The sequence below is a fragment of the Sardina pilchardus genome, chromosome 5 (genome assembly GCF_963854185.1).
Source record: "Sardina pilchardus chromosome 5, fSarPil1.1, whole genome shotgun sequence".
NCBI lineage: Eukaryota > Metazoa > Chordata > Actinopteri > Clupeiformes > Clupeidae > Sardina > Sardina pilchardus.
In genome coordinates this window covers 23459109-23485798 of record NC_084998.1, presented here as the reverse complement: position 1 = coordinate 23485798, position 26690 = coordinate 23459109, and the positions used below count along the sequence as shown (strand labels likewise).

Genomic DNA, 26690 nt, shown 5'->3' with positions numbered 1-26690 from the left:
TCTCATCACAGTTAGGTTTTATTCATTCAACATTTCACATTACAAATATTTAAAAATTATGCATATTGTTATAAATAGTTGGCTGCAAACAATTAAATAACATTAGATTTTTCTTTTTGTTACACTAGCACTTCTACAGACCAACTCCTAGAATATGGACATTTTATTACATAACTTAATTAGAAAGAAAAATACAAAAATAGGAACTTATAAAGTGAAATGACAATAAAAATTAAGGTGATATCTTAAGTAAAAAATGCTATTAATAAATACAACAACCTTCTCATACACAAAAACTATTGAAATTTTGCCATTAAGTAACATCATTAACAGACAAATATTTAAATATTTATTCTCCTTCAGAAAATGTGAACCATATATTGTAGAGCACAATATAGCAATTAGTAAAAACTAGACACTTTAACATATTAAAAGCTTCACCTCAAAAATATAACAAAAATCTGATCAAAATTATAAAAATTAATTATACATTCCAATTAAAAATATACCAATAAACAGCTAAATACATTATTGACCTAATAATTACAATGCAATCACAGTAGCTTGAAATAATCAATATAAGCAAATGAGCACAAAACCTTTAATGTTTTAAAAATAACTTCAATTATTTATATTAGTACAAATAGTCTTGTCTTTTTTTTTTCTTTTTACAAACACCAGCATGTAAAGGATTACAATAACAGTAGAAAATGACTGTGAAAAACATTAACATCCTTTTTTTAAATGTTTGCAATTAAAAATGGCATTAAAGAATTACATTGCAAAGAGTCTTTATCTGGAAAAAGTAAAAAAAAAAAAAAAGTATTGCACATAACAACTCGAAGTTAACTTGCAACATCTACCACATTCAAGTCTTAAAGTTCCCCTTCCGCAAAGACAAAGAAAAATGAAAAAAGAAAAAAAAAGAAAGAAATGTATTTACGTACTTAAAAACAGATAGTAGGGATGAGTCTAAGGTCTTTAACAGTGTATTTCTTTTTTGATGTTACAACACTGCTACTTTTTTTCTTTGTTATTTTTTTGAGGATTCTGCAGAGGCCTGAAAGGAGGGGGTGGGGGGTGGGGGGTTGTTAGGGGCCAGTATGTATAGATCGACATATGAAAGGGAGTGGGGTGTCCTTAACAAATTAAACTTTAAACATCTGGTGCACAACCACAACAATTAATTTCAATAGTTAATTGTACTTGTTTATCTTTTTTTTTCTTCCATGCATGCTAAGGATTACAATAGGAGCTAGTTGGCAGTTCAAGAATATATATTTTCAAATGTTAAAATATCTAAACACCAAACATCCATTCTTTTGATACGAGAGTCAGCTTTAACATGAATCAATTTTGCATTCTCCTTATAATAGTTAGATTCCAGCTATGGAAACGCAAGAAAAAAAATAAGTTACCATTTTTTACCACCTAGGTTAGCCATTTTTACCCAAAACAATGACATTCAATTTCTAAAAGACGATGTGTTCACGCCATGCTGTTTTTGTCTGTTTCCCCAATTTATTATACTTTTTTTCCTGTTCAACTAGTGTACAAGATCCAAGACCTTAAGCTATACACTTTGATCCCTCCTCTGCAGTAGTCGCATTAACACAAGTGCACACTTTGTTTTATAGTTTCCGCAGCACTGAAATGTATAAAAAGCATAATTTAAAATTATATATATTAAAATCACTTAACTTTTTTTTCTTTAAAATGAAATTTTCCATATACGCAGTTCTCTCAGTAACAAAAGTATAAAAGCTACCTTTCACAATGTGAAAAATTGAGGTATTGCAAAAAGGAGTTTTCCCATTTGTGAAAAATGTGCCTAAAATGACTGTTGGAAAAAAGAAATATTTAGAAAAGTAGTGCATAATAAATGTTTCTATGTGCATGACAAAATAATTTAGCTAGAAAACACTGTACCAAAAATCAGCAGGCCATGTATAAAATAATCTTTTCATCATCTCATCAACAGCAAATTCTTCAAAAAGTGTTTTAAACTTCTAAAAGTGTTCACCCCTCACCCCCGAGTTATAGTGATGACTTTGAATAAGCGCAGAGAAGCACCACCCAGCCAACACGAGGATAAGTTTCTCACTAGTGTATCAAGTTATAGTTCAGCATTAACTCCCTGACATTTACAAGCTAGCAGATTCAGATAAAGTAAGCTTGTCGATTCTATGCCAATTATATATCCTTTTTCTTGTTTCGTTATGTTTGTAATTTCCAAAATACTACTGCAACCAAAAACAAAATAAACCAACTTGAAAAAAAGAAAAACCTGTTCAATATCAGACACCTATTGCAAACTCCTCAACACAAGACAACTTAAGCAACTCATCTCTCCATTTTGACCTTTGGAAAGAGGGGGGAGGGGGGCGGTAGTAAGGCCCTTGAGCCAGGCTGCAGGGTCGGTTTGGTTGTTTTCACTAGTGTTGCCATGGATTTTGACTTGCACCATTTATCAATTCAAGGCCAATCTTTGGTTTCTCTGGACTCCTTAAGGTTCTCACGCAGAGAGGGATACCAAAAAAGTGGGGATCTCGCACAATTTTTTAAGCGATTGTTTTAGGGGAAATTATGACAGAATGAAAGACTTGACGAAAGACAGAGAGTATGCAAGGAGGAAAGGACAGATGGATGATAATGATGGAAAGGAAGAAACAAAAAAAGAAGAAAAAAAATACAAAGTGTCCCTGGCTTTTTGACTGCTCTCTTTGGTTGGGGTCTGGTCTTTGTAGCTCTGCTTAACAAAGAGAGATTGAGAGGGAGAGACAGAGGTGAACAGACAGAGACTAAATCCCCAGAAGGGAGCTACTTCAGCAAAAGTGTTAGTCTCCAGACTGCCTCCATCTCCCAAACACACACACCCTTCTCTCCGGTGTGCATTCTGTCTCCTCTCGGTCACTGTAACTTGTCCTTTGCTCTGTTCTCGGTTTGGGTCTTTGCTTAGATCGAGACTTGCATCACATAAGGAGGGGACTGGGTAGTATAGTTGCGCTTCAGGGTTTAAAATGAAAGAAAGAAAGAAAGAAGGGAAAAAAAGAAGTATTCTGAAACAAACACGGACAAACTGTTCCCTCATGTCAAGAAGAATCAGGTGTGTATATATATATATATATATATGGTATGATATACCTGGTATATGTGTACCTGGTATTTCTATATAAATATATGAGTGGGTCTCTAAGTATCCCAATATCACTGCATGGCTAAACTGTACATTCCCCAAAAAGCATCACCCTGCTCCTCTCTTCACTTGAGCGTCTCCAGATCCAGCAGGGTTTAAAACAAGACAGAAAAGAGGAAACAAAATAAAAATAATAAAAGTAAAAAAAAATCATAATAGAATAAAAAAAAATCACAGGAAACTGACAAAGCAGTGTTTTGGGAAATCAAAGTGCCTTTGCCGACGTCCTTTCCCTTGGCGGCGGCGGTGGTGGTAGCGTGTGAAGGGGACAGAGAGAGGAGTAAGAGACCGGCTGGGGCTCTACACGTTACTCATAACATTAGCAGCTAGGTTTGAGGTATTAGTTTTTGCATGTCAAAAATGGAGGTCAAAGCGCACCCCAAAAACACCTGCGGGGGGGAAGGGGAGAGGGGAAGGGGGAATAAATCACTCACATCAAGTAGCAGAGAACGAAATCAGCGCGGCCTTTCAATGAGCGAATGTTCGGGTCGTTTGATCTTCGAGAGAATCTGCAAATCTGAAGTCTGAAGTCTAAAATTTTTTCTCTCCTTTCTTTGCTTTCCTTTTCTACAGAAACCAAAAGTGATTGCGCTTTGGTTTAAATCTGAGGGTCTAACGTCATATCTGCACTCAAAGGTAAAGAACTAAGTGCACCTTTCACGCAGCCATGATGGAGCAGAGACACTGCGAGTCTAAATGGATTTTTCACACACATAGTGGGTCGAGCCAATTGGTTAAGAATATCAAACTTTAGGGAGGATTTATAATAATAATAATAATAATATTAATAATAACAACAACAATAATAATAATAAAATTCACAACTCAATTTGCACTAAAACCAGAAAAATAAATTCTAATGGAAAAAATAGAGAAATGAGTTCTTTTTTTGTGTACATACATTTTTCTTTCAATTCTTAATAAAATCCATTTTTTCCTCTTTTCAAAGGTTTGACTTTTAAAATATATATTAAAGTTACAAATTAAAATCTTTAAATTAAACTAAAGGAACCAGCAACAGAAAAGTGCATTTATTTATACAATGTTTCTGCGACTCCTTCTTTTGCCTACCCCCTTCTCTCGCTTCTCTCTCTCTCTCTCTTTCTTTCTTTCTTCTTCACCCCTCTCTCACACCTTTTCTCCCTCCTTCACTCACTCTCTTCTCCACATCGGGCTATTATCTTTTTAGCATCTTTTCTCGCCTGCCTTCTAGTTCCAGCGGAAGGAGATGTGGCGAGGCCGGTCTCCGCCCTCCTTGACCAGGGGCTTGTGGAACTCTCGGCCGGCGCGTGAGTGGATGGCCGCCCAGCAGTACTCGCAGTAGTACTGGAGGCAGGTGACGTTGGCGCAGAAGAAGGGCGCAAACTTGCCTCCGCAGCGCGTGCCCTGGCACTCGTCACACAGCTGGTCGTCCAGCACGTATGGCTTCACTTCCACCTGCGGACACACACACACACACACACACACACACACACACACACACACACACAAACAAACACGCACAGACGCGCACGCACACACACACACACACACACACACACACACAGAGAGAGAAGAGAGATAGAAAGAATGTCATTTAGCTTGAAGTACACAAAACATAAACACAACACACATATTTTCAGACACACTGATACAATCTGAAGCCCTTGGACCCAGAAGCTCTTAAATGATGCCAACCAATCAAGCATGTGGGAAAAACTATGACTCATGTTTATAGAGCTCTAATGCTTTGGACAGGTAGTAATCTCCTAAGCCAAGCGGGTAGGTCTGCCAGCTCCCTGTTCCAATATGACATTACTTAACTGACTTAACTCAGGTCGTTCCCTGTTGGGAGACAATAACTGACTCTTTGAATGAAGGGGAAGCAAACCTTGAGAAAGGCACTTTTGCTGCAGGTTCCCACAGAGATAAGCTGAACACAGGTGTTCGCTCACACACACACACACATAAAACAGGCCCTAAAAAAATGTTTTGCAACCATGAATGAAAACAAAGTTTAGTAGCTGTGTGTACAACCAAACAAAGACAACCAAAAACATAATGCTCTGAAAAACTTGATAAACCAGAACAAAAAAGCCTTTGCTTATTTTGGTGATCTTGGAATATTTGAATGTGACTTTGAATACTGGGGGCTATTTGAATAATTGAGTATTTAAATTTGTGAGTATTTGAATGCAGAGCCACACAAAGCTGTTAAAGAGCCCAAGACTCTTAAGGCCTCTAAGCCTCCTATGTTCTCTAAATGTTATCTTAACCTTTCAGAGAACCAGAATGGCGTGTCAAATGGTACAGGATGAATGAGCAAGCAACTGTTTGTATCAGGGAGGAATCCTGACCACCCAAACACTGGGTGTTGCAAAGGCAACAATATTTTTGACACCCACATATCTGCTAAGGGCTTGTGTTGGGTGTGTGTCCAAGGTTCTCTGCATGCTTTATGTTTTCTGTGAATGATGTGTATATTGTGTGTGTGTGTGTGTGTGTGTGTGTGTCACTGGGTGCGCATGTTTGTGTGTGTGTGGAAGTGGGCGTGTGTGTTTTGTGTGAAAGCAAAGAAGAGGCCCCCCAGCTCACCCGTTTATCGATCTCCCCATGCTGCAGCTGCACAAAGCGAGCGCTGATAGCCGCTATGTAGCTCTGCTGATTAGAGAAGGCGACCCGCCCTGCTCCTTTGGGGTACTTGAGCTCGGGGTCGGTGTCAATTCCCGCATAGCACACGCCGCCATACAGCCTGTCCATGATCATAGCCAACTCCACTGCACAGGGGAATGGGGACGGGAGGGAGGGAGAGAGAGAGAAAGAGAGAAAGAGAGAAAGAGAGAAAGAGAGAAAGAGAAAGAGAGAGAGAAAGAGGAGAGAGAGAGAGAGAGGGAGAATGAAAAACAAACAAATAGAAATAAAAAAGGGGATAGAAGATAAGGAACAGACAGCCACAGAGGGAAAGCGAGAAGAGACAAACAGAGGGTCTTCATTAGCAGTTGTTTGGTCATAATTTAGGAGACAGTACTGAAAAAATAACTACTACAACACATATACATCTGTTATTATTTAGCATTCAGCATTTGTGTGTTTTCCCCCAAAATGGATATTTTCAAAATATGGTCACATTTCCTAAAGGCAAACCAGAAAGCCCCTCCTGATAGGTCCCCCCGCCCCCCGCCCCCGAGGTATATCCATACATGTCATTGGTTAAACACGTTTCTACATGAGTCAGCTGGTGTCAAGTTACCTGCACGAAGCGGGCGGGGCACTCCGCCGACAAAGATGGTTTTACGCGGATCCAGAGGCTGAGAGCCGTCCATGACGAAGTCACTGTCATTCAGGTTCCAGGGCCGGATCTGAACCTGATTGACACAAACACACACACAGGTTCACCCACAGCAGCACAAAACTCACGCCTCTGCATAGTGCATCATATGAGGCCATTGGTACACTGGGTGTGTATGAATGTGTAAAGGATTAGTTGAGACACACAATGTGTAAGTTCATCTGTTTATACACAGAGAGAGAGAGAGAGACTCACTGGTTTGTCTTTAATGGTGGGGCTGGACACGCAGAGGTAAAGTTTTCCATCCTCTTCAATGCAGGCGTCAATCAGGGCCTGAACAGAGCTCTCATCCTGGAACAGCAGGAAGGCATAACCTGCACGCACACAGAGTGAGAGAGCAAGAGAGAGAGAGAGAGAATGAGAGAAAGACAGTGAGTGAGTCAGAGAGAAAAAAGAAAGCAAGAAAGAGAGCGAGCACAAGAGAGAGAAACACATTTGTGTGAATACAATGAAAGAAAATCCCTCTAAAAAGAAGTAAAATGTTGATATTTCAAGCGAAGGCCTTAAAAACACTTTCAAGTGGCGAAGAAGTGGACCATCAAGCGGAGATTGGCATCTTCTACACTATGAGCCCCCTCCTCTTCCTCTGAGAAGACACTCACCTTTGGGAGGAAAGTAGGACTTGCTCTCGGCCTTATGAGGCCAGTCCACAAAGAGGTGCCCGAAGCGACGGAAACTTGCTGTGATCTCATCTGGAAGACAAGGCAGAGGAAGTGAATGGGAGGGAGGGAGGGAGGGAGAGAGAAAGAGAGAGAGAGAGAAAGAAGAGACAAAGAAGGGGGACAGAAAAGGGAGAGAATGACGAAAAAGAAGGTGTAGAAAATATAAGGAAAAAGGCTGCATAAGAGTTTGATCAGCATGAGATATGAACGCGGACAACAAACGTGGCTGTTTAAATCAATACAATGTGAGTGTGGATGCCATGCAATTTTAGCCTGGCACGCCCTCCCAGTGACGCAACGCCTTCAGGCTTTTGCTGCTGGTCTGGTCAACTGCTCATTGAGAAGGATTTCTGAGTTCCCGAAATCTGCGGAACTGCCCCCTTTAGTCGAGAACCAATCAACTTTGAGCAGCTCCAACGGCTCTGGGTAGAGGCGTGTTCAAAGCAGCGGAAAGAGTGTTGTTATTGGTTTAAACTCGGCAATCCGCTTTCTGACATCTACCAGTAGCAAACCGAGGCACTTAAAGGAGGCGGGTCAACCAGCGCTGGCAAGAAACCGTGTTAGCACAGACTGTTGGTCAGACTAAAGTCTCGCAGAGCCTTTGAAAGTCGATGGTAATCAGGCTAATGCAATTTCACACTAGAGGGGAAAAAAACCCACAAATGACGAAAGATAGCCATGGAGGAGAGGAGCGAACACTCCAGCACACCTGACTGTCTAAACTCCATCCACTGCTGGAGATATAAACAGTGCGGGGCCACGTGCTCCACTGGAGGACATGCCCTGCTTCATGCTGGCTCGGGCAGCAGTGGAAAACTTCCCAATCCGGAACAGATGGGACTGAATGGAACTTCCTTTAAAAAGGTCCAAAAATCCATTAAGGATGATTCCTACAGGGCCAGGGCCAGCTCCGCGGAGGAGGAGAACGACGACGACTGGGCTATAGCCAGCGCCAATTTGTTTTCTTTTTTCTTTCTTTTTTTTTTTTTTTTTTAAATGGAGCCTCTGTGAACTTTAGTCACTGACTCATCTGGGAACACTTGGACGTTGAACCTTCAAGCGCCATAGTATGCATACTGTGGTCAGAGACAACATTTACCGTGTTGTGCGAGCGCTTGTTTGTTTTCGAGGAGAGAAAGTGAGCAGTGGGCACATGCGTGAACGAGGGATGCATGAATGGTTGTGTATCTATGACACCGTTCTAGATAACCAAAGAGCCATATGAGAGGGAGACAGAGAGAGAAACATCGATAGAGGGAGAGAGAGAGAGAGGGGGAGAGAGAGAGAGAGAGAGAGAGAGAGAAAAAAAGAGAGAGAAAGGGTGATAGAGAGAGACAAGAGATGAGAGGAGGAGACTGGGGAGAGTTTTGGGGTTTGGTTATAAAAAGCAGTCTCACCTTCATCTATGTCCGGGGGCAGGCCGCCCACGAACACCTTGCGCGAGTAGCGCTCCACGCGCTCCCCGTTCTGGTGGGGGAAGCAGTGGGGGGAGCCCAGGCCAGGCAGGCTCTGCTCCCCGCGCTCGTCCTCCCCGAAGCCGTCCTCCATGGGGAACAGGGACGAGTGGCCTGCGGAGCAAAGCCAGAGACGGGCGTCCGTCAGGTGGAGTGGGGCAAGAGAACGTTGAGCACAAACACACACACACACACACACAGACACACAGACAGACAGACAGACAGACACACAGACGCACGCAGACGCACGCTCACACACAGAAGCACTCACAACCCAAGCACCAGGCCATGGAACAGTTTGATGAGCATCTGATCCGAGTCTAGGAGAGCGAGGTCTGATTTCCATATGATTACAGCCGTTAGTATGCGCTGGAAATGCATGTCGCCCCTATCCAATTGCGTGACAATACTGTTCCATTGCCGCAACATGAGAAGTGTCTGTGTGTCTGTCCCTGTGGGTGTGTGTGTGTGTGTGTGTTCGTTCAGTCACCAGACATGGGTTGTCTTTGCCCTTCATTAGATATTCATAGCGCTCTCTGTTTTCAAGGGGTTTGAGAATAGCATGAATACAACACCGGCCCATGTCCCCCCCCCACACACACACACCCACAAATGCACAGAAACACCAAATCGCGTACACACACACACACACACACACACACACAGACTGATTAATATGACCCCATAGCAGCATGCACAGTTCCTTCTCACATGATTTTTCCCCAAAATCACATCATGCAGGCTGCCTCTGACAGCAGAACATTCAGTCATTCTTATTTGTTCAGTAGTAATCAAGAGAAGTGGGTTGTGAAGCTCAGTTTCAAAAGGTTTTGAAATTATTTCCTTTACCTCGTCTCCTCCCATAATTCCTTGCTGCTTGTGAAATAAGACAGATGACCCATGAGTGGACAGACATGAATGTACAAAAATCCCCCCCCCCAATGTCCCATAAAAACCTTCAGCCCATTATCTGAACAGGCCCCATCAAGCTATTGCCTCTTTTAGAGATAATCTGTCAAATCCTGCAAAAAACATGTGATGTGATCTTCAATAACTTTCAATTTAATCCAAACTTTTATTTACTCCCATCTCTTTTGAGGCCTAATAGCAATTCAATTTGGAGTAAATGGTGCTGGCTGTAAGATTGGAATTGACTGAAGGGCTATTGTCTACTCGAAGAATCGGCTGAGGGTAAATATCAGAACAAATATCTGCCCTCCCATGAAAAATCTCTGCTGAGGAGCTGAAGAGCCCACTCACAAAATGGGGCACGGCTAAACTATTCATCAATACACAGGCTCAATCAAATATCTTCAATTTACAGAGCTGCGCTGTGAATTACTGTGGATCCATTTTGTATTAAGGCTCCAAAATGCAATTGCAACATTCATTTGTTTGACCAAAAACAACACAGAGTCCTTCAAATAACACGCATGTCAGGAGTGTGGGAAGAGAGACCTGCAGGTGGAAGATCCAGCATTCTACATTAAACAAAGCAGCTCTATCAGCTTTAGTAAACTACAATCCGCTATTCTGCATCCCCAAAAACACTGATGAACACAGAAACTTTCCTTAGAGCTTTAAAGAGCCCCCCATTAAATTTAACACAAGAATACACTGGGTGGTTTAACCCAATATAGGCCTCACTTGCAAAGACCGAGGCCCTCTTAAACACACTTAGCTCAACACCCCTCAAACCTCCATGACACGCACCATGACCTAAGTGACGCCCATTCTGCACCCCACCCCCCCCCTCCTCCCCTCCCCTAGGCCACGTCCAGAGCTCCACTCTGTCATTTAGTGGAGTCTGTGGAGGAGTCCCAGGGTGCTTATTACGCCTCCTCTGGCCAAGATGCAAACACTGCACAGGCACACTGTGGCTGTGTCTCGCTCAGAGAGAGAGAGAGAGAGAGAGAGACAGAGAGAGAAGTAGAGAGAGAGAGAAGCAGAGAGACAGAGAGAGAGAGAAACAGAGAGAGAGAGAGAGAGAGAACAATGAAGAACGTAGGGTAGCAGACGTACACCACTCAGGCCTGTTCCCTGTGTGCAAACAAAGTACTAATCTCGCTGACTAAGTCAACATATACAACCTGCCTCTCTCCATCCAACCTCCCTCCCTCCCTCCCTCCGTCCCTCTTTCTATGCATCCATCCTTTTTGGTATGGGGTTGAGCCGTCGGCACTGAAAGGTAATAAAATCTATTTACGTACCATTTATGGGCAAAGGACTGTCTCCAGCAGGGTGTGTGAATCCAAGCCGGCCTTAAGAAAAGGAGAGAATAAATCATTACCAGCTTTACCAACGTGAAATATAGCATATGGATGGATGTGTGTGTGTTTGTGTGTGTGTGGGCCTGCGTGTGTGTGTGTGCATGTGTGCGTGCATGTGTGTTCCAACACCTGTGTACAAAAACACCATTAACAGACTCTACGCTAACTCCACTCAAGCAGGCCAAAGTCGGAGGCCTGGGTCCTGTAGAGTGCTGCTTCACCTCCCCTCCCCCAGTGCCACTGCGCCATGATGTGGGCCCGCAGCAGAAGGGGGGCGGAGGGGGGCACACGGACGGGAGAAATATGCCCATAGTAAAGCCATTGTGGCTGGCATGTGGCTAGGGCAAATAGCACAGGGTTACTGTAACGTTCCCTACCCCCTCTCTCCCTCTCGCTTGCTCTCTCTCCCTTTCTCGCTCACTCGCTCGCTCTCGCGTTCCTTTCCACTCCTTTCCCAGTTCCAATCAGAGGGCAGACCAGTGGACTGGCCAAAGCGGTGCCCGTGCCAACACACCATGCAGAACACACAGAGAGACCTTTTCAGGCAGAGGAACAATGCTGGACAGCGCTCAAAGCAAACTCTTCTGGAACAGATTTTTTTTCCCCCCTCTTGCTTGCTCTTAAGAGGATGCAGAGATATGCTGTTGCATATCTTGCTCTTAGTACTGGTGCCTGTGTTTGCGTACTGCAGTAAGCTACCAATGAGAAGAGCAGGAACTGAAGGAAGACAGCAAATCAACAGACACCTAGAGGACCTCGGACTATCAGACAATGCAATTAGGAGATTCTACATGACCTAAACGGAACCTAAGGCACACAATTTATACTCATGTGATTTAACAACTTTCCACTGTGTGCACAGTTGATCTAGGGGCATAACGCAGTGGTATCATAAGCATGGAGCAATGTCATGTTATTAAAGTATCAGCCTACACGACAAGGTGGACAAAAATAAATATCATAAGGGAACAGACAAATCACAGAAACGTGTTTGTAACAAGATGGCCAATCTGTTTGTAGAAGACCTGCCATGTATTATAAAGAGCCATTCAGACTATTTGACATATTGCCTTACCTGATCATTATACGTATTTCCATATATTTTTATGCCTAGTGATTACTGAAAGGTTTAAGCCATTGACGTGCGATTCAAACCATGATTCCAGCCATGTTGTTTTAGGGACTGTTTGTCCATTCTATGTGGATTCATGAATCCGCCTATTCATTTACATAGCCTGATCCTGTTTGCCCAAAATAGGTGCCTTTGCCAAGATGGCTGCCGAGTGTCAAGGCTTGCCTACAAGGACTTTGGTACAGCGGCATGCATTCCAGTGACAACCCTATGAACCAGGCAGGTCTATATTATGTTCAGGTGCTTCTTCAAAGGCAACGCCTGGCTCTGATCTTCCATTTTTTTTTTTAATCAAAGCAGGAGGTGGACATCGCAAGTGAACTCTGCTGCACTCCGTCATTTTCGTCTGGTAAACCTTTTGTGTGCAGCTGGTGCCTGGACGCAACATGGCTGCCATAAAAATGTTGCATGAGAATTATATTGACTCTAAATAAATGTCAGGCTGCTCTTCAGAAAATTGAAGTGGAGCGGGCTGAAATGTTTTGACAAGCGCGCTGCGCGTGTTTGAGCTGCTCCACTGCAGTGGGCTCTGGTTCCACTGGGCCTGCAGTTTATCTGGTGAGCAACCTGCAGAACTGCTGCTTGTTTGCTCTGGATATGGAGATCAGATGGAAAGAGGCGAGTTCCCCTCCTACAAACACAACCACACCCTGTCAAAATGAAACCTCATCGTCTTTTCAATGGAGGCAGTGAATTGTTCCTCAGATGATTCTGCAAATGCCGGATGCAAATAGAGGAGATAGGCTTTATGATCTGATCCGCTGTAGAATCTCTCTCTCTCTGCCAAGCATCTCCCAGTCTTTGCAATTTGGCCTAAAAAGCCACACCAGAGAGGCTAAGCACTCCATCCATCTTCATTATCCTCCTCATCGCTATGAAACTATGCCACCAACCCTGCAGCGTGGCAAACTGCACAACTGCGCAAAATGTAGAGGGGGATAGAAAGGGGAAGAGTAATGTGAAGGGTGTGTGGGGGGGTGACTACCTCTTCCCCCTCACACCGAGCACAGGAGCTCGTCCCTGGGCCTGCCATGGCGAGACAGGGCCCTGTGGAAGCTCTGGCCTGGAGCTATGCCTCAGCTGCACGGCGGGCTTTTGTAGGTCAGGGTGGCTGGGGCTGCTCTAGTCTACCCATGAAGCCCTCTTAGCCGCTGGGCTGCCACGCTCCAAACCAGGCACATAACACATGAGGGACAGATGCGGCACTCTCCAGGAACGTTTAAACAGGTGACCAGAGGCAAGAGCCAGGCAGGAAAACAGAACAGAGAGGATGAAACAGAGAGGATGGGGTGGGGAGACGCAAAGCAGAAGCAGAAGCAGACACAGAAAGAGCAAAAGACAATATCGGAACCTAAAACACTGTAGAGGACACCGTACCAGAAGCAATATCTCATGGTGTGTGCGTGTGTGTGTGTGTTCGTTCAAAACAAAATGGAAAAGCCACAAAGTGACATCTGATATGAGACATTGCCAGTGGTCAGGGAGGGCAGTGGAGAAAGGAAGAAGGCAATGCTCTATGCAGACACAACATATTTTACTGAGGCTGGTTTATAACGAACAAATCAGTGATATTTCAACCTAAAAAGACCTCGAAACACCACTCACGGGTGTTAATCATGCATGAACCTATTCATTATGAGTGCATTCACACTTCACAGAGTTACCTCGCTCTTGCCCTCTCAGCCCAAGACTACATTACGCTGGGTTGTGGTTGCTGTTGTTTTTCCATTGCGTATTGAATACATAATGCCCCCCCTCTCTGCAGTGCAGTGCAGTGCAGAGCGCAGTGCGCCTCTCTCGTCCCACTCGGCCCTCACCTTTAAGGGTGTCCTGTTCAGCCCTCATGATGTCGATGAGGGAGCTCTCCAGCGAATGCATGTTGAAGCCATCAAACGAACGAGTGCGCTCCTGTGTGAGTGAGAGGGATGGAAGACAAGAGGTAGAGAGAGACAGAGAGGGAGAGAGAGAAGGTGAAGGACAGGAATTGATTAATATAGGGGTCTCTTGTCAATTGTAAGTGCAACAGCGGTCCTTCAAAACACAAGGGTTACACATCTGTAGTCTAAAGACCCTTCAGAACATAAAGTGTACTGATACTGTTAGAGTGACAGTTTTAATCCAAGCGCTACGGTGATGTGAAATAAACCCATTTAAAATTCCAAACTCAAACTTATTCTCAAAATAGCTGCTCCTGTTGTCTAAACCTTCAGGGAATATGAAATATCCTGGAAACTTGAACAATACATACTTTACATTAACATCCTAATTATATTTAATGAAATTTGCACTGCAGGGCTGAAGTTCAGAACGGGCAAATGATTGACGTGTACTTTAAACTCCACGGGCGAAAAGAAACAGCTGACGCTAGTAACTAAAAGCTGAAAGCCCTTGACTCTGTGGCTTTAAGCTCCAGTTCAACGTGGCAGTCTGATAACACATTTATCACACAACACTGGACTTTTTACAAAACACACACACACACACACGGGCTGCCATCAAACAAGAAAAGTCTGACGTCATTGGGCCGCAACACAATGTGTTGTTGACGCCACACGAACAGAAAAGAGTCACTTGACATTTTTTCCTTGACGCTTTTGGCTGCCAGTTTAACCTGCCTGGGCAGAAGTGCCGCCCCAACACTGCCAGCGCACAATGGCAGAGAGAAGTCCAACTCCGCGTGACTGTGGGGGCCACGATCCCTACAGATCACGCTTGCTTGGTCACTTCAAGCCTTCCATTCGCACACAGCAGCACTAGAACACCAGAGAATTAGGAGAGCTCAGGTGTGGAGAGGAGATCTAAACGTACAACCCATAAACTAGCCACAAGATAGCTAGGTTTGTATAGCCTACTTGTAAAATGACGGACAAGCCTTAAAAAACATTATTCATCTTCCTCAAAAATCTCTTTGTGAAATGCCAACTTGAAGGTTTGCATATTTCAGTGGGCTACATTCACACTGCATTTCGCCATCCCCATCGCCTCCTTCGCAATCACAGCGAGCAGCACTAGGAACCTGTGGGAGACTGAACCGGGGCGATTCTGTCGACTTGCAGCAGTTGCTATGAAACGGTAGAGATCTCGCCAGGCTAACGCAACACATTTCCCCCTGCAAGATTAAAGCTGCGCACCATTAGTGCACACTGCACCCGGCTGCACAACCCCACAGCAGGAGCTGGGGGGGGTGACGCCATACTAACGGCGCAGCACAGAGAGCCGGCAGCTTCCTAAAGTTGAAGACCCTAAAGGCCGGCACCCACCAGACACAGCGTGCAGTGATGTGGGCTTGACGCGCAGGATTTTAGAACAGTTTTCTAACCCTGTGTGCGGCAACCATGAGGCAGATGTTTCTAGTGGGCTTTGCTCCATTAAAAACAATGAGTTCTCTTTTTTTTTTTCTTGTCGCGGTGCGCCGCGTACGTGTCCGGTGGGTGCCGGCCTTAACTATCTCTGTCCTCCACCAACAATATGCTTTACAACACCTGAATGAACCAGGAGGAGTTCCTACTACAATCCATAAGGTGATAAGACCTCAAACAAATATCACAATTAATTCACAGAGGTACTTTGATGGTGATAAATCCACAATAATGTATCGTGTTTTGTCAAGTTTTAAATTATCACTTTCTATAATTTCTACAAAACAATCATCTGTTCATGGCATCAGACATAAACACTCAAAATTGTAATTATCAAGCTTATGTATACAACTTGACATAATCAACACTGACATGAATGAAATTTGGAGGTTGGAGAAGGCCTCAACATTTTCAATGTACTGCCCAGGCCTTATGCCATATTAACAGAACATTACAGTAGGAATCACAAACAAGGCCATAACACACATGTTGCATCATTGTCTTTGTCCGGAAAAATAAAACTTGTCATAATTATTCCTTTCCCACATACGGCTGATGTCAAATATTTACACAAAATTCTTTGAATGAGCACATCACTGTTGTATTCCCCAGCCAACAATAGCAACACATGACAATGCAACACATGCTGAGCTTCACCCAACGCGTGCCAGCCTCCGCGGCCTCTCCATGGGCGTAGCTACCGTTGCTAGGCGACTGACTGGATTGGCAGACATGGCGATTAACCATCTGATCGGCCTTCCCCACAGTCACGAACCGGCATGTGCGTGGATCTCTTCATCCCCCTGCGGCTTAGGCGGCGGCGATGTACAGTGTACCGTCAGAGTGCTTAAAACGGCACAGACCGACCAAATCATCTCCACTAGAAGTGGAGGTCAATCTGCCCCACTCCCATCTCTCTAGCTCTCGCTCGCTCGCATATGCTCACACATTCTATTTTTACCCTCCCTCGCTCGCTCGCACTCTCCTCATATCACCCTTTTATTCCTCTCCTTCTCTAACACACTCTCTCGTTCTGCTCATATCACCCTTATATTCCTCTCTCCCTCTCCAACACACTCTCTCATATCACCCTTTTATTCCTCTCCATCTCTCACCCTACAGTTCACTCTTTCCTCTGCTGCCCGCCCCCTCTTTCCGACTCAGTCTCCCTGCCTGCCATAGAATAAGAACAGGGAAATGTAGATCAGCTCTGAGCCACTTTAGATAAAAGCCTTTGCTGAAATGAATGAATGCAAATCTAATTATGTTAACTGTGTAGCCATGAAACCGAACTACTTGGAAGGGAAGGGAAAAAAATTATCGACTAAAATGGTTAAAGCCAGTTGAGTTGTTAAGAGGGACCAACAAATAGCCTGACACTACAGACACATTTGTAGGTTGTAAATGCCAAGTTGAGCTATTGGTCCAAAGCATTTCATCAGGTCTGCAGGCAACTGCAAGAGCAAATAATTTCTTACCTTTTTACAATTTTATAAAAGGTGAATTTACTCCACAGGTGAAGCTATACATCAAGCCAATAGGGGACGGACAGGAAGTTCACAAAAGGGCGACTCCCAATACAGGCTCGTCCAGACATCTATTTTTACATTTCTGTTCTCTGCAAGGTGAGGCTATAATTAGTAGCTGCTTAACCGGCAACTCCAGATGAAGCCAGACCTCTGTCCACCAAGCATGTTTTTTTCCCCTCCCCTTTCTTGGTTGAGATGACCTTGTAGTTCACAATAACACGGCCCCAAACACAGCTGCCTTAAACTGGTGGATTATTTAAGACTTTTATTTATTTATTTGATAGTGCACTTTCTGAGAAAGGCCTGTGCCGAAGGGCTGTGACGCGGGTGATCTAGAGCAGCACGTGAAGGGTGTTTCAAACAACATTAATCTGAAATGTCACCGCTAAACTAATGAAAAAGGGTGAGCGTGGGGGTGGGGGGGCTTAATATCTGATGCTGCAATTTGTGTTTATGTGTGTGTGTGTGTGTGTGTGTGTGACATTATTGCCGGTGGAGGTATTTCAAAGCCTTTCCACATCAAAAATCACTCTCTGCCCTGCTGCTAAGCCTATGAACACACAGGCGAGTAGGAGGCTGAAGAGGGAGAGGGGGGGTGGAAGTCCTTTCACGACATTCACAGATCGCCTTCACTAATACAGTCATTTAGCCCCATGAAACAGCCCCACGGGTCACCACTGCTTATCTGCTGTTCATTATCATTTAAGCAGCCCCGGCGCCTTGCCCACATTACTTAGCCCTTTCATTGTTTGCGTTTTAACCTCTATTGTCATATTGTTACATGCCCTCACCGTGTGTCGGAGCGAGCTGCGGGAGGTTGCCCGAGAGACAGAGGGGCAGACAGCGGGGCTTGTAGAGGCCGACAGCGTCAGTTTGATCCTCGCCGATTCCAGGCTATTTATGCGCGGCTAATTGCGGAGCCTCTAACCACGGCTAATGGCTTGAGACAGTCACGATTCCTGTTGCAGTGACATCATGACAGACTGGCATGGCTACTTGGCTTGTGTAGGCCAACGCATCAGGACTGGTAGAAGCCACACAGCCACACACACACACACACTACTTTAGCCAGGGCTTTTGGAGGTCAAGCTCCTCTGGGAATGGTCAAGAAAGACACTTGCCAAGAGCTGTGACTGAGATGCTTCCAAGGACGAAACTGACTGGACTTCAAACTCATCAAGACTGGCCTGGACTCATCACGATTGAATAAAGTTGAATCAGGATAAAAAACAACATCCTTGAATCAACAGGATTAGGGTAAAATAAATTGGGAGGGTGGCTCTGCTTGCTTTGAGAATTTACCTTAGCTTTATGGCGGCATAAAATGTGATTACTTGGCGTTTCCACTTGGCAAGTATTTAACGGCTCACTAAAACAATGCTCTTTAGTAAGACAGCAGCCCTTGGCAGTTTTTAGCCCTAACTGCTGTCACATTTAGCTAACTGCGTGACCTACCAAGCCTGTGCCTCTCACATGTGTAACACCCTTTTCAATAAAGTCCATGGTGGAAAGTCCTGGTGAACCCAAGCTTGAAAGACTGGCCAATTTGGCCGCTTTGAACACACTTATATATGCAAAATTATGCGTTCCCTCCAAGTGCATACTTATTCTTTCAAACATGCCACGCGAGCGCTAAACAGAGCCTCGTGATTTGTTGGCTGTGAAGGAAGGGAAGAAGTACAGAAGCACAGGCAGTTCTGGGTGATGGATGGACGATGGCTATGGATAGGTCTCCGTTCTGGCTGGGGCCAAGGATCTATTGCAAACCTGCTGTGTTAGCATTGTGCTCACCGAAGGCCCAACTGTGCATTTGCTTGCCAGGTATAGAGAGGAAGAGAGCCCATCATACACACCTTCACCTCCAGTAAATTCCTGTGTATGAGCTGCATTGTGTATAAACCGCAAGACAGTGCTTTATGCAAGATAAAAAAAGCAAAACCATACTAATACTATATTAACTACCCCTGTGTATTCTCATAGCTGAAGAAATTTTGCACAAATCAATGTATAAACCGCGGCTAATAGTTGGGAAATTACGGTGATCTTTTGGTGGCTTTGGCCATTGCTATTTTTCAAATACATTACTGGGACAGTACCACTGAGAACTGGCTGGTCTGGTCTTTACAATCAAACCTAGCAAGGAACCGGAGGGGATAAGAGAGCTACAGTATTTGCAACCCAAAAAAACACTGCAAGCAGTCAGAGACAAGTATGCATTTGCACACACACACACATACACACAGAAGTCCCTGCTAATCTGAACATGTTCTTTGAGTCAAACAGCTCTCAAAATCTGCAATAAACAGAACAAGGGTGGAGACAGGATGGCGATGACTTGACCCTTCAAGCCCAAGCAGAGAGGAAACGCGAAGCGTCCACCAAAACACGTTTGCACGGGACTTGCATCAGACCATAAATGGCTGACGTTTTTGTATTCTAGTGCCCTGCACGCACCTCCAGTGGTGGCCGAGGGAAAGCTGATGGGAAACAGGCTCTTGGGCGGATGCCCCCGATGGGCCTTGCTCCCACACACACACACACACACAGTCAGTCATGGAGAGCTTTAGCCGCTTACACCCTGCTAAGAGGATGCCCAGGCTTTAGAGAGTGAAAGACCTCGGACGCCTGTCCTTACTCTCCCAATTCAGTCTGTGTGGCGTATGTACTGTTTGCGTTGATCAAATCTCACTTGACAGCTGCAGAGCTGTTTAACTACATGGAAAGATAACCAGTTTTGCCTTGTTCAGAGATATATTCTTCAGAGGGGAAAAAAAAGACTACAAGAAAGCAAGCCATTAGGTTACCCGCAAAGCTTGCCAGAATGAAGCCTATCTATGGGATATACCCAGAGGAACAAACTCCAGCAGATTTCTCTAGTCCAGTGCCGAGCACCAAGCAAGAAAGATGATGCAGCAGCTCTAAGACAACACAATACAACACTTTGTTTAACAAGGTGCAGCATGCAACCATGGCAAAAACAAGACATGCTGTGTGTTTAGGCTATGTGTGTGGCTGTGTTTGTGTGTGTGTGTGTGTGTGTGTGTGTGTGTGTGTGTGTGTGTGTGTGTGTGTGTGTGTGTGTGTGTGTGTGTGTGTGTGTGTGTGTGTGTGTGTGTGTGTGTGTGTGTGTGTGTGTGTGTGTGTGTGTGTGTGTGTGTGTGTGTGTGTGTTAGGGATGCACCGATCCAATATTTGGATCGGATATCGGCCCCGATATGAACAAAATAGCTGGATCGGGGATCGGAAAAAATGAGCCGATCCATGGGCCGAATTTAATATAGTCTCAAAAAAAGGCTGAGCCATGACTCGCAACCAGCCATTTAGCGCCGCTGTTGCAGCAGCTCACTGCTGCGGGTTAGAGTGTGCCTCACCTCACTGTGTGCCCTGAGTGTCTAAATTCATGGATGGGATAAATACAGATACCAAATTTATGTCATAGGATCAAAAGAATATCTATACTAACCACCATTTGTCATAGATTAATTACGATCTTCATGCGTTTTGTTGCATTTAGGCAACACGTAAATGTGTAACAGTCAACAAAATAGGCTACTCAAACTAAACACATACACATTGTCATTTTCATCTCATCTGTATAAACTGTTCTTGGTATAAAGACATGCAAATGTTCAAATTGGCTGTTAAAAATGTATCATTTATTAGATAAAACGTACAACTTCTACCGTTTACCACCATTCAAACTTCGTGTGAACAGTGAACTAATTAGTTTATCGTGGGGAAACTGCGGGACCGTACCACTATGAGTAAATAGAGGGGTTTCGCGGGTGACACCATTTTGGCAGGGGTGTTTCAATGTATGTCACTAATATGGGATTTTTATCTGCAAAATTGTTTTTTTGTTAGATTTTTTTTTTTTAGTAATAACTGTGAACTTGAATTTGAATGCTGTTCCAAGTTGCTGCTGGTGTACAACTGTTTATTTTTAATACTAGTAATATAATCAATAATGATGATGATGATAATGATAATAATAATAATAATAATAATGATAATACATTACCTTTATATCTAAGTGTTATTTTGTTAGATTTTTTTTAGGACAGTAATGTTTAGTTAGGGAAAGAATGAAGAATGAAGTCAAGCCTGATGCCTTTAGTCTTTTCCACATGGTGAGGTATACAGTTTATTAATTAACAATGGTATCGGATCGGTATCGGATATCGACCGATACGTAGAGCCCAGGCATCGGTATCGGTATCGGGACTGAAAAAGTCGGATCGGTGCATCCCTAGTGTGTGTGTGTGTGTGTGTGTGTGTGTGTGTGTGTGTGTGTATGGATTAACAGGTCTCTTTAAAACCTAGAGTAGGCCTACTGGTTGATTGGTGGAGACGCTTAACCGTGGCATGTAATGGTGGCCCTGGGTACATGTAGGCAGCACAATAGCTGCTTTTCTCATGCTAAATACATAAACAGGGACAGGGGAGGAGAGGCAGGCAAGCCTGGAGAGGGAAGAGCCTTTAATATCTGCCTCGGTCCTAATCATGGGCTTACTCAGCCTCGACGCTCAATCACCAGACCATTCCACCAGCTCTAAATTCTACCCTGTTTGTTATATAGGCTTTCTTAAATGAGGCTCTGTGCTGGCAGCTGTGTGTGTGTGTGTGTGTGTGTGTGTGTGTGTGTGTGTGTGTGTGTGTGTGTGTGTGTGTGTAAGAAAATGAATGTGTAGGTTGTGTGCGTGTTCTTGTGTATGTCAGAGTTTGCACGTGAGTGAGCGAGAGTAGGTCGTCTTGCCAACAGACTTAATCAGAGACAGCAGTTATTTTCACACATAAGTTCAGATATTCTTGGTCGTGACTCCACTCCACTGCTCTCTGGAAAGCTCCAGTAGCACCCCCACTCTGCTAACATTATATCCAACAGGACACACAAGCTACTGCAACCAGCTGGCCTGTACACTACACTAAACACTACTGTGTCGAGTCTAACTTCAGGGCCTTCTACTAAGGGAATATGTAAAGGTGTGGGTCTAAATCAGCTAATCCCAGTCACCAAATGCCAATAATGTGTTCACAACAGGACGAATTAAAATCAGATGCCTTCCTAGGAGCCAACTTACCAGGAACATACATCCTGGAAACTGACTGGAATCATCATCATTATTACTGAAAGAAAAATAGGACCAATGCCTAAAACAGGAAGGTCAAACTACAGCCATCTTGAGCCTCACCTGTTGTTAACCATTAGGGCATGTTTGCTTTGACAGAATGGAACAACTGACCTCTAGTTACAGCTGGTCTCCTTATCATACGTAGAGCCAAGCTAGGTCTTCAGAAAAATCACTCACTGTCTCCAACATTCAACTAATAAAACATTGCTGTTCAGAAAAACCCAGTGACAGCTTTCCAAATGAGAAGCAGCTTTAGATGGTTACTTCAGGCTACCCAAGATCATCACACAAACAGCCTGATTAAATTGGAAACAGCAGGACTGGCTTTTCTTTTTGAAAAATGTTTGTTCTACCAAGACTTTGTAGCAGATCACAACCTAACACAGGCAGTCAAAACACTAATTCGGCCAACGGACTTGACACTGCTGTGAATAACACAAATTTCCACTTATCCTGTGACGTGACCTACCATGTACACCCCATGCACAACACTTCAATTGTGTTCACTCAATCTGACATACAAAGCAGCAGCAGCAGCAGCATGACAGAAGCCAGAATAAGACACAGCAATACGGCCAAGTGCTAAAAAGCCAGCCGTATGCAAAACAAACGGCAGCCTCAGATGAATGCTCGTGATGAGGCAGGCTAGATCACACGCGGCAGAAGCTCGCTATACCATACCGCACAAGCTAACGATGCAGGGGCTCGGCAGGAAGCTGTGCGAACATCATCAGATCCTCTGGCAGCGTTCGCTCCAGTTTTTTCCCAACCGGGGTTCCACTAACAGCCCAACCCCCCTCCCCCGCACTGCTGTCACGCTCGCCATGCGTGATCAATAAAATAAGCACACGGGCATTTTGCCTCTCCAGACAATTCCACCGGCTTAATGAATAGCAAGATGTGACAGACGCAATACTGCATCATCTTTAACCACCCACTTGTGAAATTATGAATGAAAGCAAAAAAAAAAAAAGGCCAGGCTATATGGCTCCAGCGAATGAATTCCTCCCATTTTTTCCTTTTCAGAAATGCTTATCCATCTCTCTCTCCCTCTCACTGTCCGTCCATCTCTCTCTACCTCTCTCTCTCTCTCTCTCCCTCTCCCTCTCTCTCTCTCTCTTCCCCGTGGAACACACTGTAAAAGCATCTGGGGCCTGCCGTAAGATGGGGCACTTGATTCTTTCTTACATTTTTATGAGTGCGAAAGCTCCGTTAGTCATCGGGGCCAACGGTGTTCCCAGCGTTCCCACCCCCGCCCTCCTCTCGCGCTCCTCGGTTGCAGTACACATGATTTCATCATCATCACACCACAGCCAGACAGGCACTGACAGGCAAATTAGATTTAGCATAATCAACATTGCAGTCGACGTGTGTCAACCGAAATAACATGCTGTTCTCTGTTGTGCATACTTCTACTTGGGCAAAAACAGTCAGTCAGGGACCTAAGGAGGGTGTAAGAGTGAAGAGAAGGACGGGAGGACAGGCTTAAGGCCGCTCACCTGGAAAGGGAAGATGTTCTCGCTCCGGCTTACGCTCTCGTCGATCCAGGACTTTGGATTGAAGCCAGGGCTGGCACGGGAGTACTTCTGCGAGGGCACGACGTGGTTGTTGGGAAACGTCTTCTTCAGAGGTGAGATGGAGTTGAGGGGAGGCACGCCGCCGTTCAGGCCCCTGCGGTAGTCCCGGGTCTGGGAGCCCCCCCAGCCCCCGTAACCCCCGCCGGGACTCCAGGACGTGGAGGAGGGCGAGGGTGAGGGGCTCTGGTAGCTGCCCCATGGAGACGGGGGCTTGCTCAGGTTGTTAGACAGATGCGGCAGCTGGCTAAAGGCGGCCGCCGCGCTCCGGTGGGGGAAGGGCGGCGGCGGGTGCGGACTGGCCGGGGAGCGGCGGTGCTGCTGGGGGTGCGCCTGGCTATGCGGGTGCTGGAAGTGGGGGTGCGGAGGGTGGTGCTGCGAGATGGGGCCGATCTGGGGCGAGAAGTTGCCCCCGAAGCCCGGGCTCACGTGGTGTGAGAAGTTCTGGAACAGCAGCGGCCCGCTGTTGGCTGAGGCAGCCGGGTTGAAGAAGCTGATGTCCTCGTTGATGATGGTGGAAGCTGGGGTCTGGGGAATAGCAGCGGACCAGTTGTTGAAGCTGGTCAGGGAGGAGGAGGAAGAACTGGACTGGGCAGCCGTGCCTAATCCTGGAGCCTCTTGGTAGTCAAAGGCCGTCAGCACAGGAGATTCGAGACGCAGCTTCTCCTTGCCATTGCTAACATCCGAGGGGCTACCTTCACCCTTGCCCTCCTCAGATCGAGCCTTGTCCATTTCTGATATGATCCCGCTTTCTTGGGGGGCTGGGGACAACTGCGACTGCTGCTGTTGCTGCTTCTCTTGTGTTTCTTGAATTTCCTGTTGCTGCACTTTGGCCTTCTCAGAGCCAAGCATTTCATCTTGCATGCTGCTGTGGGCATTGGTGGTGGGGAACAGCCAGGGGGAACCACTACTGTTGCCATTCCCTGCAGTGTTACTGCTCGTGAAGGTGGCAGGGCTTGGAGAGGTGTTTTGGTGGTGATGAGGAGGCTGGAGATGTGGGTGTATTCTTACTGGGAAAGCAGACTTGTTACCAGTGTTGTTTTGCACTAGGACTCCAAACCCGTAATCCCCCATTTATCTGGTGCAGTTCTCTTATCCCCCACGCAATATTCGATCCCGTCGCCTTTAGGTCCTAGACAGGAGAAAATAAAACAATTTAATTTATTGTTCATTTCAGAGTCTCAATGACACCACATTAAAATCTGTATCTTAATGGCTGTGGGTATAGAAATGAATTGGCGACGTCTGTCATATAATGGAATAGGTTTGCAGAGCCTTTAGGCGTGAACATAATTAGTTAAGTGTAGTCAGAAACAAAGACAGTTGGTTCGTCTTCACAACTGGTAGCTGGCTCGATTACATTCTGACTCGTTCGTTAGCTCTCCCTAATTATAGCCTCGTGACGTTCCCACAGAATACGCCTGGCTAGCTGGCAAAGCTAACGTAGGCAACCCCCGGCAACCATACCATACAGTGGCGACTGACCGACTACCTACCTACCCAGCAGACCCTGATTTCGGTAACCTTTTATGAAGCAATACAACGATGCACGTCATTCCCACACTATACGGTTTTAGCGACCAAACCCAAAACCGAATAATGCGAGATACACCCTTCAAAAAATTCCTTCCTTTTTTCGGCAAAGGCTTGCTAGCTGGCTAGTTAGCAAGCTAACATTAGCTAGCTAACGTTAACGTTACCATGTAACGTCAGCTAGTCACCCTTTAAATGCAGAAAGACGACGACGTTTAGTCAGTCTTTTCATTATTCGAGAGGACTACATATAGGTTTTTTCATATATTTCAACAACAATTCAGGAAATGCAGTCAAACAGATAGCTGATGTTAACGCTACATATTAAAAGCGGATACAGTGACCAGGAAAAAATAAAATCACTTTTCACCTTTTAGGGGCTAACGTTACCCTTGATCCAAGCGTTGGTTGACGATATCTGTTCCAGCTTGACCACACTTATCAACGACGAGGCCGATATGGATGATATGATTTTATGGTTTTAGTAGCTAGCGACCTAGCTGTGTAAGAGGAGTTAGCTGTAATGTTAATAGAATTTGTAGCTTCCCAGCGTTTTCTCTCTCCTGACGTGTCCTGCCTTCTCAATGACACAGCCCTCTTTCACTGGCAGTCGCTAATCATAAATTTGATCAGAAGAATAGTAGCTACGTCATTTAATTCAATAAAAAAATAAAACTAGACAAGAAACTAGTTCCTTGGAGTAGGCTTATCCGATGGTTTCATCGTTTTAGTATAACACTGCAGCTTCTTTTCTTTTTACCAGCTGACAGAGCTGTGTTCCTTCGCCTCTGCCGTCCTTCTCTTCACCGAAATCTACCGTATCGAAATGACAGGGAGAGCAGTCTCGAGATACTTCCGGTTACAGTCCTGCCTCCTTTACGTAAACCCTCCCTCGAATGGTTGAAAAAAGTTAACCCGTGCCATGCCAGTTGGTGTTGTGGCGTTGGATTGGTCTCTACATGGGCAGCCTACCTCATTTTTTGCTCATTTAGATGCAAACGCCCTCTAAGGTCATCCTAACACCACCCCCTTTTTGCAGATAAATCCGCCTGATGAGGTCTGATACTGGATAAGAGAATTGGCCTGAATCTTTCGTGTAGGTTATTGGGCCTGTAATCAAATGCCTCAACATTCACGAGCAGGTAAAACACGAACGGACATATCGATTGTGATCATTTCAAGCACAGTTACAGTCAAAAGCATAGCATGCAGCCTGTTAGATGCACAAATTGTTATTTTTTCGTTGCATAATCTAGGCTTCTGTCACCACTGTTTTTTTTGGTGTCGCCAAATCATTGTGTCATGATAGGCCAACTGGTTCTCCTGGTCCATAAGGACATTGATTCAAATGTTGTAGGCTATGCCTGCCTTTAGCCTACATTTAGGCAGCATTTCATGCCTCGATGTCACTGATGTAGCTTAGCTTGTGCCTCTTGAGCTTTAGAATTAAGACTGGAGAAAACCAAAAAGAACTAATAAAAGAAAAGGGTCATCTGGCTTATAAGTGGCACCTGCTTGCTC

The 26690-nt window shown here is 44.9% G+C and overlaps 1 protein-coding gene across 3 annotated transcripts; it reads right to left on the bottom strand.

Moving 5' to 3' along the window:
- cpeb4b (cytoplasmic polyadenylation element binding protein 4b) lies at nt 1-25970 on the bottom strand. 3 transcript variants are annotated; one of them, XM_062537008.1, is made up of 11 exons: nt 25540-25970; nt 23562-24768; nt 13860-13950; nt 10851-10901; nt 9490-9513; nt 8584-8754; nt 7127-7216; nt 6720-6838; nt 6426-6540; nt 5771-5952; nt 1-4633 (listed from the first exon to the last, which is right to left on the bottom strand). In XM_062537008.1, exons 2-11 carry the CDS (start codon nt 24708-24710, stop codon nt 4406-4408), a joined length of 2220 nt encoding a protein of 739 aa, XP_062392992.1. In that variant the 5' UTR covers nt 24711-24768; nt 25540-25970; the 3' UTR covers nt 1-4405. The 3 variants fall into 3 exon arrangements, with proteins under 3 accessions (XP_062392992.1, XP_062392993.1, XP_062392994.1); XM_062537009.1 differs by having other exon boundaries at nt 25930-25950; XM_062537010.1 differs by lacking the exon at nt 9490-9513.
- Between the last annotated feature and the right edge of the window lie 720 nt (nt 25971-26690).